At 42.4% G+C, this 19,137-nt stretch overlaps 1 protein-coding gene across 2 annotated transcripts in view; it reads right to left on the bottom strand.

Moving 5' to 3' along the window:
* Positions 1 to 18,182, bottom strand: part of maml2 (mastermind like transcriptional coactivator 2) — a 46,877-nt gene extending 28,695 nt beyond the window's left edge. The window contains exon 1 of one of the 2 annotated variants that reach the window (XM_030067799.1): positions 16,869 to 18,182. In XM_030067799.1, the coding sequence (XP_029923659.1) occupies positions 16,869 to 17,282 (414 nt within the window). In that variant the 5' untranslated portion in view covers positions 17,283 to 18,182. The remainder of the gene's footprint in view (positions 1 to 16,868) is intronic. The other variant, XM_030067800.1, reaches the window with a different exon arrangement.
* Between the last annotated feature and the right edge of the window lie 955 nt (positions 18,183 to 19,137).

The raw sequence follows: 19,137 nt of genomic DNA, 5'->3' as shown, positions 1-19,137 counted from the left end.
ACTGATGATTAATTCAAGTAGCTTGTGTTATATGCCCGGTGTTACACGACTGAATGAACAGTAAACCCTCAATAAGCAGGAATAAAAACTGCTCAGACAAGACACCCGAAGCCATCTGGCTATCATCATAGCATCTGCTGGAGAGGGAAACACTGCACCCAGCCAAACTCCCTCTGTCCAGTCTGTGGGAATGGGCCACAGCACAACAATAACCTAGTGGAGCAGAGGCAAACAAATTGGAGAGATCACAGTGATTCTTGTCTACTCCACACCAGCTCCCCAGCTAGGATGAGGTCGATTAATAATGCAGTATACATATATTTCTTTAGGCCTGCTAGGTAAAAAAAAAAAAAAGCATGTGAACGTTGCTAAGTGCATCTTAAGGTCAATCCACAGTCCTTGCTTATGGCACACTTACAAGTACCAGCGCACCACTACTGCCACTGTGGCTTCTCAAATGTTTTAAATATGGCATTATATGAGGTTATATGCCGCTGGTACAAATGTTATTGAAACAAAAACAACATCTGGCTTTAGTGTCAACAAGATGAGATTTGGGGTATCAAGGCTACACTGTACTGCTGTCACGTTAAATTACACACTGCGAGGTCAAGGCTGTGTGCACGGCACTATCTGCATTTCCATCCCAGGATATGATATTTGGTCTGGGTGGGAGAGATTATCCTGCTTGTTTGTGTAGATTTCACAGCTCAACTGGCAAGGCGGCCCTTCACTGACTAGACAGCTGTTTTTTTCCTCACTTTGACGACTTCAGGCAAAGCAGATGAGTCTGGTGACTCAAACACAGCCCGAGGCGGCAAAACAGAGGGGAAACCCCCCACTTACTATGGGAATTAACTCAGTGAGGATGACATGAGGACAAAAATAGACGAATAATTGAGTAATTTCAATCAGCACTTTTGCTTTGAAAGGTAGTTTTGATAGAAGGTGGTGGTCATTTGACGTCTTTGGAGATACACTGTTAAAATATTCAAAGACTATTAAAATATCCTGAACAGTTGTTCTTCACTGGTCAGTAAACTCACATGTTCTTTGAGATTGGGTCACTCTGCAAAAAATATTCAACTTAACAAATCATCTCGTCTCATATTCAGTGTTAAAATAAATATATATATCTACAGCATATGCCAGTGGAATGAGATGATGCCACTTTACTTCCAGTGCAGTGTAATTTGTTTGTGGCATTTTTGTCTGGGTATAAATATGTTGAAACAAGGCAGATCAGTGTCAAGTATCAAGCAAACGACACTTGATTCAAGAAAAATATGGAGACAACTTGATTGGCGTTGGAAATAAGTGGGATTATCTCATCCCCAGGCATCTTTTCATGTTGTTTTTAAGAAAAATAGGATTGCTAACACTGGATATGAGACGGTTCTACGTTCAGTAACGCAAGCTCAGCAGCATGAACTATGTATCACATTTATACACTTCAACTATTTAAAGATGTGTTCTCACTGGTTATGTGACAAAGTATGATAGTTACAATGTGTCTAAGGTGTTGGCTATGTGGGTTTTATTAAAGTTTGGAAAGGCAGAGAAAATCATAAGTAAGATATTAATTCCAAAAATAAGTATATAATTGTTAACATCTCCACTTTTTCAATATAATCCAGTTCTCAGCCATTTTGTATTTGTTCTCCAGGCTAAATATTTACACTCACTATGATATTATTTCTGAAGTTAATCTGAGCTACATGCAGTTTAAAACATTTGGCAGCCTATTCAGCCTATACTTTATTATTATCAAGATGACATAACCATATCTTTCTGATGTTAAGGAGGTCAACAGTCATTCACAGGGGCCATTCCACACGACTGACATTATTTTCACCCTTCAAAGAGACACTCCACGTAACGGTTACCTGTTCACTTAACTGTTCACTGTTACTAATCTGACAAGTGACATGAAGCTAATGTGAGACACCGATCGGACAGAGCGGGCTTCACTTAATTCACAGCAGTGTTGGACCACGCTCCTCTAGCTGCACCACAGAAGACCATGTTGTTAGGTTATGGCATATTAAGACTCTCTTTGTTGCCGGATGCGGGAAAAAAAAAAAAAAAAAAAAAACATCCAATAGATTCTAAAAAAAGCACAGGAAGGAAACTGGGGGTGGGGTGGCAGTGAGTAGCAATGGGGGTGTGGTGGTGGAGAGTGGGAGTGAGAAAGGAATGTTCTCTTCACTCTCTCTTTCTCCGTTCTTGTTATCCTGCATACATTCTCATAATAATCCCACTTTCTCAGTAACAGCTATGAAAAGAATGCAGCATCACAATTGTGGGCTGTAAGCAAGGAGACAGCAAAATGAGCCCTTACTTGATTGATCTTTAGTGGAGCTCATAGGAAGTTTGAAGAGACCCCATTGTAGGAATTCGTGTGTGTGTGTGTGTGTGTGTGTGTGTGTGTGTGTGTGTGTGTGCGCATATATATATCTCTATCTCTATTTATATCTATATCTCTGTAGATAGAGAAAAAGATATAAATAGAGACAGAGATATAGATAGAGATATAGATATATAGATATAGATATATATAGATACACATACACATGAATGTACACACACACACACACACACACACACAGTGATGGAAATAGATATATAGATACATAGATGTAGATATAGGATCAAAGATGCTGCATAAAGACAATGTTGAAATTTGATTGTTAGTATATGGCCGCAAGCAGCCATGAACAGGTTTTAAGGCTTTTAAGTTCAGCTAGTTTGATTAGTTTGATTGAAAAAAAATACAATGCAATATTTGACCTCAATATCCTCTTGAATTGCCACATTGGTGGCAAGTAAGACTTGCTACCTGAAGGCTAAGTGAAGATTGAATGAGGACCTTTGGATCCTCAGACAGCAGCTTAATGACTGCCCATTTGGAGAAATGGGGGCAATTTCACACAACTTTTCACAACTTGAGGGAATGACATCACATACGCAAAAATGAGGTCCTTCTGTCCTTTTAAACATAAAACATTCACAACAATTTAACTGTTGTGAATAAAACTTTGAAAGAAGCAATCACACATCATTCTGCTGGTTTCAGATGTCAGTACACGCCGGTAAAGTTCAATCACCCCTAGAGGTGAAGCGCCATGGGCTTTAAAATATAACCTTATTGAAAACTCCTTGAAGATGTTTCTGCACAGGTGTAATCTGACAGTTAATATCAGCAAAGTCCGGAGATAATCCTGATGAAGTTTTGGGATGATTAGCCCAGCAGTTTCCGATGAGACGCCGAAAACGGGATCTTGAGAAAATCGAGAAAACGTTGAAAAACGTGACATTTTTAGAAGACCAGACCACTTGAGCAAACATACAGATGACATGAGAGATTAAAATAATGAAACAAGCGGTTTTTGAGGTAGTTGTGAAACCATAAATTTGATTATTATAGTGCCACCTTGAGGTCAAGCAGTATCTTTTTTTTTTTTTTTTTTTTTTGCGCCTGAGTAGTGGGTGCAACCCAATTGCAACCCACATGTCTTGTTTTTCAGTCTCATGATTTTTGTCACACAAACACTTTTCATGGAAAAAAAAAAACAAAGAGGACAGAATGAATGAGAACAAAAACAACAGAGCTCCAGCAGCTGCTTGGACCCCGGCTTATTTCATTTTCAAAAATCCATTCTGTCATACAGGCCATTTTGGCAGCAGCTCCAGCCAGGGCACCACCGCTGGACTCTTGTGTGGCTTCACTCAAGAGTTGCGCTCAAATCTTTCCTATCCATCCGGCAAATTTGCAGCATTTCAGCTGACACACCCACTGGAAAGTCTTCACTCAGCAGGTTTACCTCATCTGAATTCAGGCCAGGCCACATGCGAGCTCATCAAACTATCATCCAACTACCTTCACTTCCCACGACAAAAGAGGATATGATGTCACATGTGAGAGGGGCAGGCAGCAGTTATCCACACAGCAGTTATCTTGCAGCCAATTTACAGAAGCAGTACTCTTGAAAAGTAAGTGTGTGTGAGACAAAGTGCCTCGGGGATGTTGACTGAGAGCTCGGTCACAATACACCTTTTAAAATAATTGCTCGACGGTGACACAGGCACCGACTAACCAGTGTTATCATGTCAAACAGCTAACAGCTAACCAGCCACCACTACGCCGGGATGCCTTAATTATTAATCCCGACTGGCTGTTTTCACTGCAGCCAGTTTGACATGAAATAGCAGGCAACCACAGGTGTTACTAATGACATTAATTAACGCTGTGTTGCATTTAGGCCCTAACAGAGCCGGGCTCCTGATGCTGTGTGTGTGCTGGATCACTGCAAAGGCCCTGTATCTTAATTAATGTTAGTGACACGTGTGTTTACCTGTTTCATGTTAAAATGTCAGCAATGGAAAAGCTCTATCATGTGCCAGGCAAGGCACCGTGAGGGTTAAGGTGAGGGTCACAGCTGGGTGACTGTTATATCAAGGCTGTTTTTGCAAATATGGACAAAAGGTGCAATACATTTTCTGACTGGTTACAGCATTCATGGGTGGATCTTGCACAGAACTGTACTGGGATTCATAATAGTATGGCTGGGATGCTGAGACTGTACCTACTTAACGACTTTACTAGTATTTTAAACAGCTATTTGTAGATAAAACTGTATGATTGCTACAATTAAAGACTCCTATATTAGTTTTTTTTTTTCCAAGTTTCCTCAATAGGTCAACAAGCCTGTAGCAGCATTTCTACTGGCTAGTCAAGCAAATGTGCAGGTCAGAGTTCAGCACATAGCCTATGAACTCTGGATCAACATGAAGGAGTGTGCCTGCTTTATTAGCAAAAAAAAAATGTGTTTTTTTAATTCACCTTGAGCATGATTTTCAGTGGAAGTGCATGAAGGGTGAGACAAATTCATTCATGCTGGTGCACGCTGTGCTTTTAGAGAACCTGGTGCTGTCAGCCCATAAGGGACTAAGGATTTAGTCATTTGTTCCATTAATGCCACTGTAAATGAACTGCATGCATGTACAGTGGCATTGTTCTTATGTGGACCCACAGTGCATGATATTGACCCTTCTGTTGGCCAGAATACGCAGTGGTGCACACTACAGCAGAAATACAGCAGATAAAGCTCTACAGGATCATCAGTCTCATGTAGGCGTAGCTCCACGACAGCAGATAGTTTTCCATCCCGTGACTTAATCAGTAATATAAGCTGAAATTACTCTAAAATAATCACCAAGCCAGCAGCACCTCTGCTTCCTGTCCAAACCCGATCCCAGCTGATCGGACAGGGCAGAAGCAGACCAGAGATCATCCCCTGGCTTCGCCTCCTGTGTGTGCTGTAGATGCAACAGCAGCGTCTGTGTGCCTCTGGGCAAGGTGGAGAGAGAGCAGGCGCCAGAGCATAGCTCAGCACCGTGACACCTCACCACAGCAGAGCACTAACACAAACATTCCAGCTGCCACTTCTCAGCCCTACTGCCAGAGCTAAGGCAAGAAACAAGACCATCTGTGTTCCTCCACTAGACCCATATCTGATGCTGCAGGCGGGGGAAAGCCTGGTCTCGCACTTTGAAGTGTTCGAGTCAGGGTCCGACCGATAGGGGGGCTCGTGCCCGTACTGATATTTTTGTAGTTTAGTCACCACTAACACGGCACTGCTGACCAGGATTCAGTGTTTCCCTGAGAATTTTTCTCTTAGCAGGGCGGAAAACCCTCCAAAACAGCATTTAGAGGACCATCACGGGCCACTTAAACTCTCCATTGAAACCCATACTAATTAACTTCTTTTAGGTGGGTTGGCAGCTCCTCAAGGAAGGGTGAGGCAAATTTTGTTGCAGGTTTTATAGTCTGCCACCCCTGAAGCTGTTACATAAAATCCTCCCACACCACACTGAAAAGATTTCACTGGTCAGCCATCTGAAAAACATAATAATGATAAACAAAACCTATTCAGTAGCTGTGGACTGTGAAGAACCAGTGGACACCCAACCAGCTAATATAGGATTTTTAATGCAACACCTGTATGGGCCTAGTTCATCTGTGTAACTTTAATCCAAATGTTGATGTTGAGAATGGGACGGCGTTCACCTCGTGTGTTTTGCCAGACATGGTTATTGTCACCGTCGAGACGGAGAAAGTGATATGCAAATTCAACACCTATTTTTTTTTTTTTTTTTTCAGAAGGAAAAGGAGATGTCAAGGACTAGAGATAAAAAAAAAAAAAAGTGTACTTGTGCTGAATTTGCTATTAGTTCCTGACATTCACTTCTAAAGCAATGTCAACAACATCATTTCAAACGAGCAAACATAAACTATGTCAACGATATGGATTGTGACTTTCACCTCTCAGATATTTTCACATGTGTAACGCTCCCCCGGGGACGGCTGTGGCAAAGAACAGAGAATTACCACAATGCAAATGCGGCTGAACTACGACTCAGACCTCAGAGCCGAGGAGAGGAGAGGAGAGGAGAGGGAGGGAGAGAAGAAAAAAGTGAATGCTTGTGCCTCTTTTCAGTGCTCCGCAACTCTGGAGCCTGGGAACCTCGGCAGCTTGGCCAGGCTCTGAGAAATATCCTGAGCTGTAATGTAAACATGTCTGAACTCTGATCTAGCAAGAATCAACCCCCCCCTCAACAACCTCCCGCCCTCACCCCCACCCACATACCCCCCCCACCCCCACCCTCCTTCTCCCAGTCCAACCAACCAGGCATTCCGGCGAGGGGTTTGCCAGTGACATCAGGAGCCCACTTTCTCATTTCCTGAGCGGGGTAATGACCCTGGGGAGAATGGGCTGTTTGAAGTCCTGCAAATAAAGCTGCTCTGCTCTGAACCCCATTGTCCCTCTGTACAAGAGAGAGAGATGGCTGATAGCGTTCGGGCTTCAGCGCTCCTGTTTCACAAATAGATCCCTCTTGTTGTGAACCTAAGGCTGGTGATCGGTGTGAGGAATTTCAGCGGCGGGGGTGGGGGTGGGGGGGGGGAACAAGGTGGAGACGGTGACACTGTGTTCGCCGGCGAAAAGCAAATGAGCGACTAAAGTGTAAATGGGCATCCACACCCTGCTCTCCAGTGTCAACTGCAAAGTTAGATCATCCGATCTGTTTACAGCCGCCACAACAACAGCAACTCCGACAAGTCCAGGAAACGCCGGCGGATCGGGTGGCTGATTGTCGGATAAGTGTGAGAACGGTTAGCGATGGCTCCTGTTTATCTGTGTGTCACCTGACTGTCAGCTCCGAAAAACACAAAACAATCACAACCTTCTATGTAACAGGAATGCCATAAGTATCACAAAAAGTCATATTTCCCTCAAACAGAAGCATCAAACACTGGGCTAAGGCAGTTTATCTCTCTTAGGGCTTTGTCATAAACAGGATCCCTGCATGCAGTTTGGCTCATCAATTCACCTTTTATGCAGTGAATATAACATACACCTGAACATGCTAGTTTCCCACAGGGCTCCAGTTTCAGCAATGGGTAGCAAAGCACTTGTGGAAAGACACTCCAAGCGCCCCCCCCCTTCCTCCTCCTCACCACACACACACACACCCACACACACACACACACACACACACACACACACACACAGAGTCCTGCCCTCTCTTCAATTAAGTCAAGCAGGAAAAACCTGACAAACCTCAAAGAGCTCTCTGAGCAGAAGAAATCTCATCAGGCATGAGTGGATACCTAAACAAGGCCCCTCTAAAGACAGATATACAAATATGGCCCTGTCTCACTAAGTGATTAGTGCTTCATGTACATTTTTTTTGTCTATATGTCTATATGAACAAAAAAAAAATAAATAAAAATATTCCCTGAGACAAATGAATAGCTAAGACAGAGCACTCCTGTTCCAGTCCTCCTCACTGAAACTCCCCGACGACTACGCCGCGTGGTGCAGGTGACAGTCTCTGTGTCTCCAGGACCGCATTTTCAATATTCAAACAAAGTGTTGGCAACAACGCCAAGCACGCTGAAAGCACAAATCAACAACAAAGGGATACAGTGGGGACTCTCTAATCCGAACCCCTTGGGAACGGAGGTATTTCAACCCGGAGAACCGTTCAGTGGGAGAAACGCACTGAACGCCGAGGCATTTCATATTCAAAACATGAAACGAGTGCGCGCACGCATCCCCGGAACACTTTGCAGAGTCTAATTTGCAGTTGGAGGATCAACAAGGAAATTTTAAACAATCGCGCATAATTTTGAGAACTCATTTTCATATTGCGGTGTAGGTGTCAGGTTGGAAGTATGAGGCTCAGATAAATATACTCTCCAGCAGTTGCGCGTCTTCACACACACACGGCGGTGTTGTTAATTTTATGATGTAAGTAAGAGAAATGCGAAGCACATACAAATGACCTGTTATTCGTCGCTGCGCCGGGTGCGAATTAGCATACAGATTCGACACAAAGGACTCCCAACACTATGGGGAGGAGATGCTGCAAGGTTGACGCTGATTGTGTGTTTTCTTCAATGTTAAGGGGGGGGGGGGGGGGCAGTGAAGGCAACACGGTTACCTTGCAAGCTCTGCTCGAGGCTCCGGACCACAAACCAAGGACGACGGCCAGATGTCTATGGAGGAAATGCTTTTAACACAGGACAGGCGGATCATATAAAACCACAGGCTAAATACCCCAAAGGCCACCGGAGCAGAGCGGCGGCTGGTCCACCTGGACCGGCAGCGCCCGCGTTCCTCCGAGCATGTACTCACTTATATTGTATAATACCTTGAAGACGGAGGATGAGATGGCTCTGCTCGATGGCTTCAGCAGCACTCTTCAAAGAAAGCTCCAGCCTTCCCATAGGCTGGTGAATAAAACATGAGGCGTGTGCGGCAGGGGTGGGGTGTGTGAGTGAGTGTGTGTGCAATGGGAGGGTGTGTGAGTGTGTGGGTAGAGGCGGAGGGGCGGCGGTGGTGGTGGGGGGGGACACTACTACTACAGATATAACGGATGATCCATGAATGCCTTTGATTCAATACACATCCGCACTGCCCCGCTGGGTGTCTGGGAACGTCACTCTTCCTTGATTCAAATGTGTCTGTGCTTTTTTGTGTTGTTTGCTTTTTTTTTTTTTTGTAGTGTGGCACTTGTTAACAAAAACTAAATTAGTTCAGAAAGGAGTAAAAGTACATTCATTTCAGGAGGAAAACGCAAATCTCACCAGGTACGAAGATGTCCCAGATTCACTGAGCGCTATTTCCAACACAACGCCCGCCCGCCGCCGCCGCATGACACCGCGTTTGCTGAGCCTCGTCTTTTTATGACAAATTATGCTCGATTTATCAGACGTTTTACCCCGGGAACCTTAATATCCAGCATGCAGCCAAAATATGACAGCATTTCTCAGTTCTCAGGTTAACTCTTATAGGGCACTCGTTGAAATACTCTGAAATTAAAAAAAAAACAACCCTAGACTGTTATTAGAGAACATGACAGGACTTTATTACTTCTATAAAATTTTTCTAAAATTTTCATTTTGTAATAGAAAATCAAAGCCAATGAGATTGGTCAAATGCCACAATCATGTGACCTGGGATGTAGAGCGATCTTTGCTGATTGGCTGGGTGAAGACCAAATGATTATTGAACTAACTGAGACAGGGGATGGGCCTGATATGTAAAATTTCTGAAATGACCAAAAATAGTCATTTTCCCTGTAAAGGGTTAATATAACATCAACTTAAACTCTGCGTTTTTTTTTCTCCACAAGTAGAAAAAAAAGGGGGTTGTCTCAGTAGCTTTTTTAGTTGGTCCTCTGAATGACTCATCATAGTGTTGATTTACAACCAATTCGGCGTGCCGGATCCTCTAAACAAGAAAGATGTCCACGATCAAACTATTTATACCTCCCGGCGACTAAATGCTGTTTCTGAAGCGGTGCAAAAATGGAATAAGACTATTGATATTCAGATGAGTAATGCTGATGGCAAACTGTAGGCTGTGCACAATAAAGACAGCAGGGTAAGAATTTTATACTTGAGGCAGAGGAGAAAGGGGTGTTTTCTTAAATTGCTAAAACTCTGCTATCGATGAATGCTCATTTCCCAAACCCCATTTCACTGTACACACCAGCTCTCCTGTGTTTGTGCTTTTTTTCTTCTTTTAGGGTGAAATGTAAGCTTCTAGTTTACATGCTCATGAGATGCATGTGAATATAAGTGAAACATAATAATCTGGTACATTTTAGTCTATCGCTGATTGTTAAACACAATTATGACTCAGTCTATACCCGGTTCATGACAGCTTTCATGTTTGTGGTTCTCAACACCCCATGTTGGATAGGTATGTACTGTAAAAAACCATCAGGCACACAGGAAGTGATGCATTTTATGTTTCTGCTAGTAACAACCGAGGTTTCTTTTGGAACTGAAGAGCTGTTAGTATGAGTACCGATAGCTGCCATCGGGGAACAAACAAAGAAAAGAGCCCCACTTACAGAAACTCAAACTTAATCAACAGAAAAATCCAGGAAAAATTAGGTCACAGCGTACCGCCCACACTGTTTGATTGACTGGTGATCGCCGAGAAGTGCAGAGCAAACCACCGCTGCAAGAATCTTGTGGATTACCACTTTGACTTTCATTTGACATGCCTCACATTTGACCTAATATTTTGTTAAACATCACTAACTTACATCATCATGACGTTAGATAATATGAAAAGCTGGCAGTTTAGAAGATTTGAGGCAATGAAATACAGTATATTTAATATCTTTGGTCAATTTTGAACGGAGAGGGATTGGAAAATAAAGCTCTTCTGAGAAATGGCGCTCTCAAATAGCAGTGAACCTTGTTTTGCCCCGTTAGAGCTCTTTCAAAACCGGGCGTCCAGCTCGGCCACCAGGAACGCTGCGTACCGAGGCTCGCACTCCGCTCTCGCCCTTGGGGACACAGCCCTCATGATCACCAAATGTGCAGCTAAGTTGTTTAGAACGCATGTACTGTGATGCTATCATAAAACTGTGTTTATCATGGAAAAGAGTTATTCATTTCATGCATCATTTACGCGGAAGATGATACAGTAGCTATTAGCAATGACAGAATCAACACACTGTTGAAACAAATGTCCTCCAGAGGCAGTAATTTCCTGGAAACTGACAAACTGCAGCTTTAACATTGTGTGTGTGATATTAACCTACAATTTCCCTCTCTTCAAGACAAGCTGTGATTAGATGTAGCTGGTGCTAACACTTTACAAACTGCCCTTGGCGATGACTGTGGAATGTCCAGAACATATCTAACATGGTTGTAAGTTACATTACATAAGTCAGGTCATTGTAAACTGCATAACCTCCTGACAAAATATCTGTGCAAAAAGGTTTGTCTGTGCAAAATAATATTTACTTTTGTTTGTGTTGTATTCATATTCAGTCTGGAGACAGGGGTCTTGTAGTCTGCTGGAAGGAGCATTTGCTGCTTGTTTTTTTTGTGCTGCTTTTCCCTAAAAGGAGCCTTGTTATAGAAAAATGGAAAAATCCTATTTATTTTATTAAAGAGAAAATTGTTGCAATTTAATTTTGTTGGAGTGGTTATATTTAAAGTATTTTTATTTTATCCAGTTTCAAAAAGCTATTGCCCGTCTTCGACTAGCTCCAGTCAGTGCATCACAACCAGCTTTGGTCTTTAATGGCTTGTCTAATCAGATGGGTTTTCAAATGAAGAACATGGTACTCATAGCAAGTCAAGGTCCAGTATTGGGAGTGCTCTGTCTGTGAGAACTTTGTCTTCAAATACACTCAATAAAACCTCTTTATCTAAACCCCATTTATCTGCAACACAACATGAACAGCATTATTTCTATCCTCAACTATAGTGTAGTCTGCTTAGTCCGTGAGAACCAACATGAAAACCATAAACTTTCAAGATTAAGATTAATGAAAATTTTAAATAATCTTTCCCCCATCAAAATAATAGAAGCAATGCTTAAATGCATGCTGCACAGCAGAAATTACAGTATGCATATGGAGAATTGGATTGACATTTAGTAGTGCAGTGCACCCTGCAGCAGTGTTTAAACCATATCTTGCAATGAGCACTAATCCCAAATAGAAGGAGGAGATTAACAGATGGCTTTACTATATGAAGGCATATCTTAATGTCTTTTAATCAAAACACTACGAGATGCTCGGCTCATCTCACAGCTACAGTCGACACAATGGGGCAAGCTTAATCACATCAGGCTTACGGTGTAGTCATGCCGTCAATAAACAGCAGGCAGAGCGCTTACAGTGCACTGTAAGGGGGACTGGAGGTAATATGGCATTCAGCCTAACCAACAGCCAGCTACCCTTAAAAAAAAAAGCAGGGAAGTGATCTGTGGGATGAACATTAGATCCTTGCTGCATCCAAGGGCCGGGCACGGCTGTGTGCTTCACTGTGGGTGGCCCCCACGGACCTGGGCTAATTGTTTCATATCAGAGCGGAGCGAGGCTGAGATCAGACCACCGGCAGCTCTGATTCAGGCAGTTCAACAGGCAAACAAGGGTTTGCCAGGAAACACTTACAGTGCATACCCCACCCCAACACACACACACACACACACACACACACATACTGTAGGGCACACACACTTCATCTGTCCTACACAACCACGAGAGATTACAAGCAATATCCTTCTTTTTTTCGTTCATGCTATTAGAGCAAGCAGTCAATCCACTCACTGCTCAGGCAGTGGTAGCTGATTCAATGATAATGGATTAGAAGCATGGGCATAAAAGTTTACTGTTTTATTGTTTAGGCTACTGAGCATGGTGTAGATCATTTAGAAACAGAAAGTATTATCCACAGCCATAAAGCTCTAAACTCCACCATTAGCTCCAGATGTGAATGGTGCCTGTTTGTGCAGATGTTTTTGTGTTTAAGACATATAGCCTATCTATATGTTGAGATTTCAGAAAGCAAGAGCTCAGATTTGTGGGAAAAAGCAGCTCAGCAGGCGGACTACACAAACACAGAAGGAGCAAATGAGCTATCTGAATGCTGAGAGAATAGAAAAGTTGTAATGTAGTATCGCACGTGTGCAACTTGACAGTTTAACAAAAAATGTGCTTCTTAAAAGTAATACTGTGCACAAAATAAACAGGATGCAGTTAAAGCACAATCTCGACTTGTATTTAAGGTATACAATATGTCTTTAAAGACTTGCGTATTTAGACTTATATGATCAGATTTTAGCAAAGAGAATTTTAGTATATGTAGGTCAACTGTGTGCTACTATAACGTTGCAGTTTCCCTTAGGATTACTAAAGTATCTAGTTTCCCAGGGCAGGGCGATGTTTCAATACTATATTGACACTGTGAAATGAGGCTTTTGGATATTGTAATATCGTGATATAGAATAAATGTTGTCTTTTCCTGGTTTTAAGGGTTGTGTTATAACAAAGGGACGCGATTTTCTGAACTTACTAGACTGTTGTAGATGTTCTCTACTGTTCTCTGTCTCTACCTGCTTGATCTTCATGTCCACATTACTAATGACTGTTTATCCAAAATCTCTTGTGTGAAAATACCTTGAAAAGAACGCACCAACAACAGTCATCTCTACAGTGTCGATATTGAGGTATTCCGCTAAATATATCCAGTTTCATTTTGTTATCCAGCCCTATACCTACCTATTCCTACATATTTAAATAAAAAGTCCGGCTTTTAAAGGTAGCTACAACCATTGACAGCAAACTTGAATCCATACAGAAGTGAGTGGGCAAACAAAGCATGCAAACACATTAGCATACACAGCACTCCTATCTATGAGAGCACACTGCTCCAAGCTAACAGTTCCCAGATCTGTCACTGGAGCAAGATTGGGAAATAACAAAATCCTCCCCATGCATACAGGACTGTTAATCACCAGGCATCCCTCCCCTACTGCATTTTCAAGGCCTGTTTGACTTAAAGTAAACACATCCAGGAAATGTATCCAGTGGCTCTAAACATTTATATGGGGGCCTTGTGCTTAAAACAGTTTCATGGCCAACACATCTTTCAAGAAGGTGCTTAGTGAGTCATTTGTTAAAGCTACGATAATAGGGCATGACAATGCATGTCATGCCACAAGCAGCGAGGCCATATCGCTTTTTGTTAAAGCTTTACCTTCTGTTTGGACCGTGTCTTTTGTAGACAATGTGCCATGGTTGAAAACTGAACGTCTGTGCATTGTAATACAGCACTAATGTTTTGTAAGCTCTTCTCTGTGACCTATTTCTGTGCTGAATGCATTTACTGATACAGGTATGAAGGGGCAGACTGAAAAACTGCACGCAGCCTACAAAAGCATAATCTAAAATATGAGTGTCTAAGAGCTTCCAGTTCATACATGCATTATGGAAAATCATTTTCCTGAATCGTCGGATAAGTAACCTCTCATCTCTCCTTATTTCCCATTTCTCCAATTTCATCTAAAAGAATATCCTTTGTTAATCTGGACTCAATGAGCACCGTTGTTAAGTGCTGCTCTCTCTGCACTCCCAGCCGGTCATAATCCATTGTGTTGTTTGCCCCTCTCTTGGTGTACATTTCCATCGCAAATTCCAATGTGAACAGTCAATAACATGCACAGATGTAGCCATTGTGGAAGAGCCACTTTTTAATGCAAAAGAATGTAATATGCAGAACTACTGCTGCACTTTTGCCCTATCCCCAGGAAATGTTTGGAAACACCAAGTTGCGTTCTCCTTTAAACCACTGGAGGTTATAAAGAATGGCCTGATAACTAGTTGGAGGAAAGATATTAGAGTTGTGTTTTGCAATACTGTCTTAACTGCTCAAGAAAGAATTCTCTGCAGTATTAATGCCAGATAGATGCAGGATAGATGCATGACAGGGGATTGCTGCAATGGCTGCCACAGTGCACTCAGTTATTTTGCTTCACCCAATCATCAGGACTTGTGAAAAACATATTAACCTCGGGGTTGATATAAACATGTAGGCCAGAACTTTCATTTCCTCCTCGCCATCTTGCTGCGCTCATCAGTTTTATGTAGAACGCTCTATTCCAGAGTCAACATCAGTAAAAATTAAACGGAACATGATAATGATGTTCCCTGACCTGTTTTAGACAGTCAATATAATCCATGGTGTTGTTGAGTCTTGCCTCTGTGCTGCGCTGCACCTAACTGCATGCAAACCAAATACACAAAAGGCTAGGCTGCACAGTAAATTAGCACTGTGAGTAAAAAAAAAAAAAAAAAAAAAAAAAAAAAAAAATCAGTTTTTACTGTAAATGAGCCTTCTGAGCTTTATCCATTCAGTAGAATCTCTCAAATCAAGGCTCAAACACACATTTACTTAGATAAATAGATACATGTGTTACATCTAGTGCCCAGTTACATGCCAGTGTATTTACTGGCATAACAATAATCAGCAACTCCTCATGTTCTTGCTTGAAAAAAAAAAAAACTATATATATATCTATCTATATCTATATCTATATATATAAAACATTGTTTATTTTTCCATTCAGTGAAGCAATCATACAACCGAAACATCTGCAAGCTCTCGCCCTCTTGACATTCTATTGAAACACTCCTTGGGAAATATTTCATAGCCTGTAGTCGAGATGTTGAACTCCCCTGTGGCCAATGAAAGACAACAACAAAATAAATCTCACATCTCAGTGGCTGTGCCCTTAACAGATGCCATACAGGAAGTCAGTCCTATCAGCACTCGCAGGCACATAGAAAGGCCCTCTTCTGTTTCACTGTTGCTCCATTCAGTTTCAATACTTCTTTCCAGTGCTCTACTGCTGGGGGTGGGGTGGGGGTGAGGGAGTAGCTGCATGCAAACTACACCTTCTCACCTCAATAGATAAGGGGAGGCATGTCTTACATTTTTGTTCACAATTTTTAGAGATGGAGCTTGAGATTAGTGCATGATTTACAAAGAAAAAAAAAAACCTTCATTGGATGTTTTTTTTTTTTTTTTTTTTTTTTTTTTGGATTGGATGTTGCTTTAAAACGGTATCGCAGCCATAATTGAGTGAAAACTACTCAACCATGTGGTGAAAAGATGAGAAACTCCTTTCAATGACAAGTAGGACTATCTTGAGAGGTTTTTTTTTTTCTTCAAGTATAACATGAAGTAAACCAGAATTACGTACACCGTGACATGAAACAACAATGCATATTAAATAGGTTAAACAAGCCACAGAGTGTGTCTGGTCTGCATCCCTCCGTTTGAACCAGCTGCACAGTAGAGATGTTGACATGGTTTTCAGCAAATGTGAAACATCCCCATGGCCTAATGACCCCAAAACCATTTCCTCTGAATGGATTGCTAGGCAAACAAGCTTTGTGGTCCGGTATCATCCAATCTTCTTCAGGCCCCCTTAATCACCACAATCAGGAGGCTAGAGTTTATTCCCCTTGTTTTTCAAATGTCCCCCAACTATTTGGTGTGCATTTTAAAATTGTACACAGGACTAGGTGATATGTTGATATAACACGTGGCATTGTTGGATATTATAACATCATGTTATGGCATAAGTGTTTGTCTTTTGGTTTTAAAGGCCGCATAACAGTAAAAGGATGCAGATTAGTGAACTTATTAGACTGCTCTAGCTGTTCTGTTGTTTGCCTCGACCTGTTTGGCCATCATTTTAACCACATCACTAATGACTGTTTACCAGAAATCTTGCGTAAACATCCTATGAAAGCACATCATCATCCTACGGTATCATCACAATACAGATATTGCGTTATTCATTGTGATATTTAATTTTGCCCATATCGCCCAGCCCTACTTGTAAATCTATCAAAACTCCTAATTATATTATCATTATCAGTGCAGAAGCAGCAACCCCATTATCATGATCCAAACCATGACCATGACCATCATCATCATCATCATCATCATCATCATCGCTCCAAACCCCACAACTTACAGCTATCCGTGTGGAAATCTTCTGCTCTCCCTCTGTCACCTGCGGTTTCTGCTCTCCATTGGCCCTGCTGTACTCTGGAGGTTGCTGGTTCGACGCCCGGCTGCCCTTGGCCTTCCGGTTTCCCGGTCCTTGGTGGACTATGTTGAGGAGGTGCAGCGTGCTCTCGTGCTCCCGGTCCGAGCTCTCGGCCTGGCCCCTCTGGTAGCGGTTCTCACAGGTGGAGTGGTGCCTCCTGCACAGCTCTATGCGGGCACGCAAACGCTCAACGATGGCGCTGTGCAACTGTGGCATAGCGGAGCCTCTGGAGGTGGCCACCGGGCCGTTTCCGACCCCACCGGGCATGGATCCTATGCCGACACCCAACATGGGTACAAATCCCCCCGCGGCGGACTGAGCGGGAGTCGCTTCTCCCATGCCCACCGGTCCCCGACAAGTTTACAGAGACTGAGGTCCACTGAGCTTATGAGCGACCATAGTACGGGCATGGAAGATAACAGAATGTATGGACTCAGCTACGAACCCATGTAAATAAAAAATAAAATAAAAAATAAAATAAAATTGCAGACATAAAGTCCTTAAAGGGGAAAAAGCTGTGGTATTTCTATGATAAGGGAGTTATACAAGTATCACATCAAACAGCGAGGATATAACAGGAGTATTACAGATATAGATATAACACAAGATGAAAAAGCACCCTAAAATAAGATAAGGTGGCTGTGTACTCACACTGAGTACCACAGACACACAAGTCTCTATGGGGATGTTATAGGATTATATAGTGATTTCTTCCTCGGGGGTGGTGCTAGGTCAGTTTATAATTAAAATCTTAAAATGATTTACAAATATGAAAAGCCCATGGATTCACAGCTGGGATGAACCCTCTCTCTCTCTCTCTCTCGCTTAAGCACTCGACTTCAGCTCACAAATAAATTATATTCAATATGAATCCCTTGGATAATTCAAAACCATCGCACGCAGAACTTCTGATTCACCGACGGATTCAGATCCCTGGCACATTGTCAGCTTACTTTATCTAATAATGTGCCACACTTGACAAACACTGGCAAAATAGTGAGACTACCAAGTATAAATTCAAAGTGAGCGAATGGTCACGCAAATGAGAGAATCTACGACCAAAATCCACTAAACTTCAAGACTCACGGCATTTTGGGGGGAAATGAGTCCCTTTTCTTTCTCGGTGTCTCTCCATCCGGACAAGAGGGATTTGGTTGCAAATTACAAATAAAACAACGCAGCCGAAGCGCAGGGAACCGTTGTATAAACCGATTGAGATCCGTCTCAAGTAGTCCATTGACAATCGTTTGTCCGAGTGGTGCACCGAGGCAATTGCGGAGCAACTACACAGACCCTCATTGTATGAACATTCCCCTTTCGACATGACACACGCATATGGATAGTGGGGTCCAAATGCACACTCTAGTGGAGTGAAGAATGAACTGCCCCGAAGAGGCCTGGCCCCAGAATAAACAGAGAGGATATGGGGAGAGAACCTCACACTGGTTTGTTTGTCACATGACGCTGAGTATGAGTAAGGAGATAAAGCTGGTGAAGATAGCGGCAGGTCAAAAAAATGGATAAACAATGCAACGAAAACATTAATCCCCCTTAAAAAGATCTAATCGTGTGACACCTATCTGATACTTCTTAAATAAGATGTGTTCAGATTTTATGTGAGCCTAAAAAGGTGTCAGAGATGAATATTGTAAATGAAAAGGTATAAAGTGATTTCAGGTCATTCCACATCCTGAGTTAAAGCACTAAATTGGATTAATGGCCATTTATTCATTCATTCATTCATTCATTCATTCATTTTCTTTACCTGAGCATTCCTGACCAAGATTGCAGGGGTTCTGTGTTACCCAGGAGAGCAGGAAGTGTGGCCAGTCGCTCACAAAGTTGACACCCACAGGCAGACGATCACTCACATCTAGGGGCAATTTAGAGTCTCCAACCCACCTGACTTGCATGTAATGGGGATGCTGGAGCACAGGAGAGCATGTGGAGAGCATGCAAACTGCACCCAGAAAACACCAGAGATGGAAACAAATCTGTCCTCCTTGCTATGAGGCAACATGGTCATTAAGTGGATAATATATTATAAAACTAGGTTCGATGTAATGGTCAAGGATGGTTTGACAGGGATTGACACATTATGGCCGTTGTGATGATCAACACTTCTCACTTTCCTCCAGTATTGAGACAAATCTGCAACACCATGACCATCTTGCTAGCCTGTAATTGGGATTTA

This window comes from Myripristis murdjan, chromosome 13 (assembly GCF_902150065.1).
Source record: "Myripristis murdjan chromosome 13, fMyrMur1.1, whole genome shotgun sequence".
Classification (NCBI taxonomy): domain Eukaryota; kingdom Metazoa; phylum Chordata; class Actinopteri; order Holocentriformes; family Holocentridae; genus Myripristis; species Myripristis murdjan.
The sequence above is the reverse complement of the archived record's forward strand: the minus strand, read 5'-3'. Positions and strand labels throughout refer to the sequence as shown.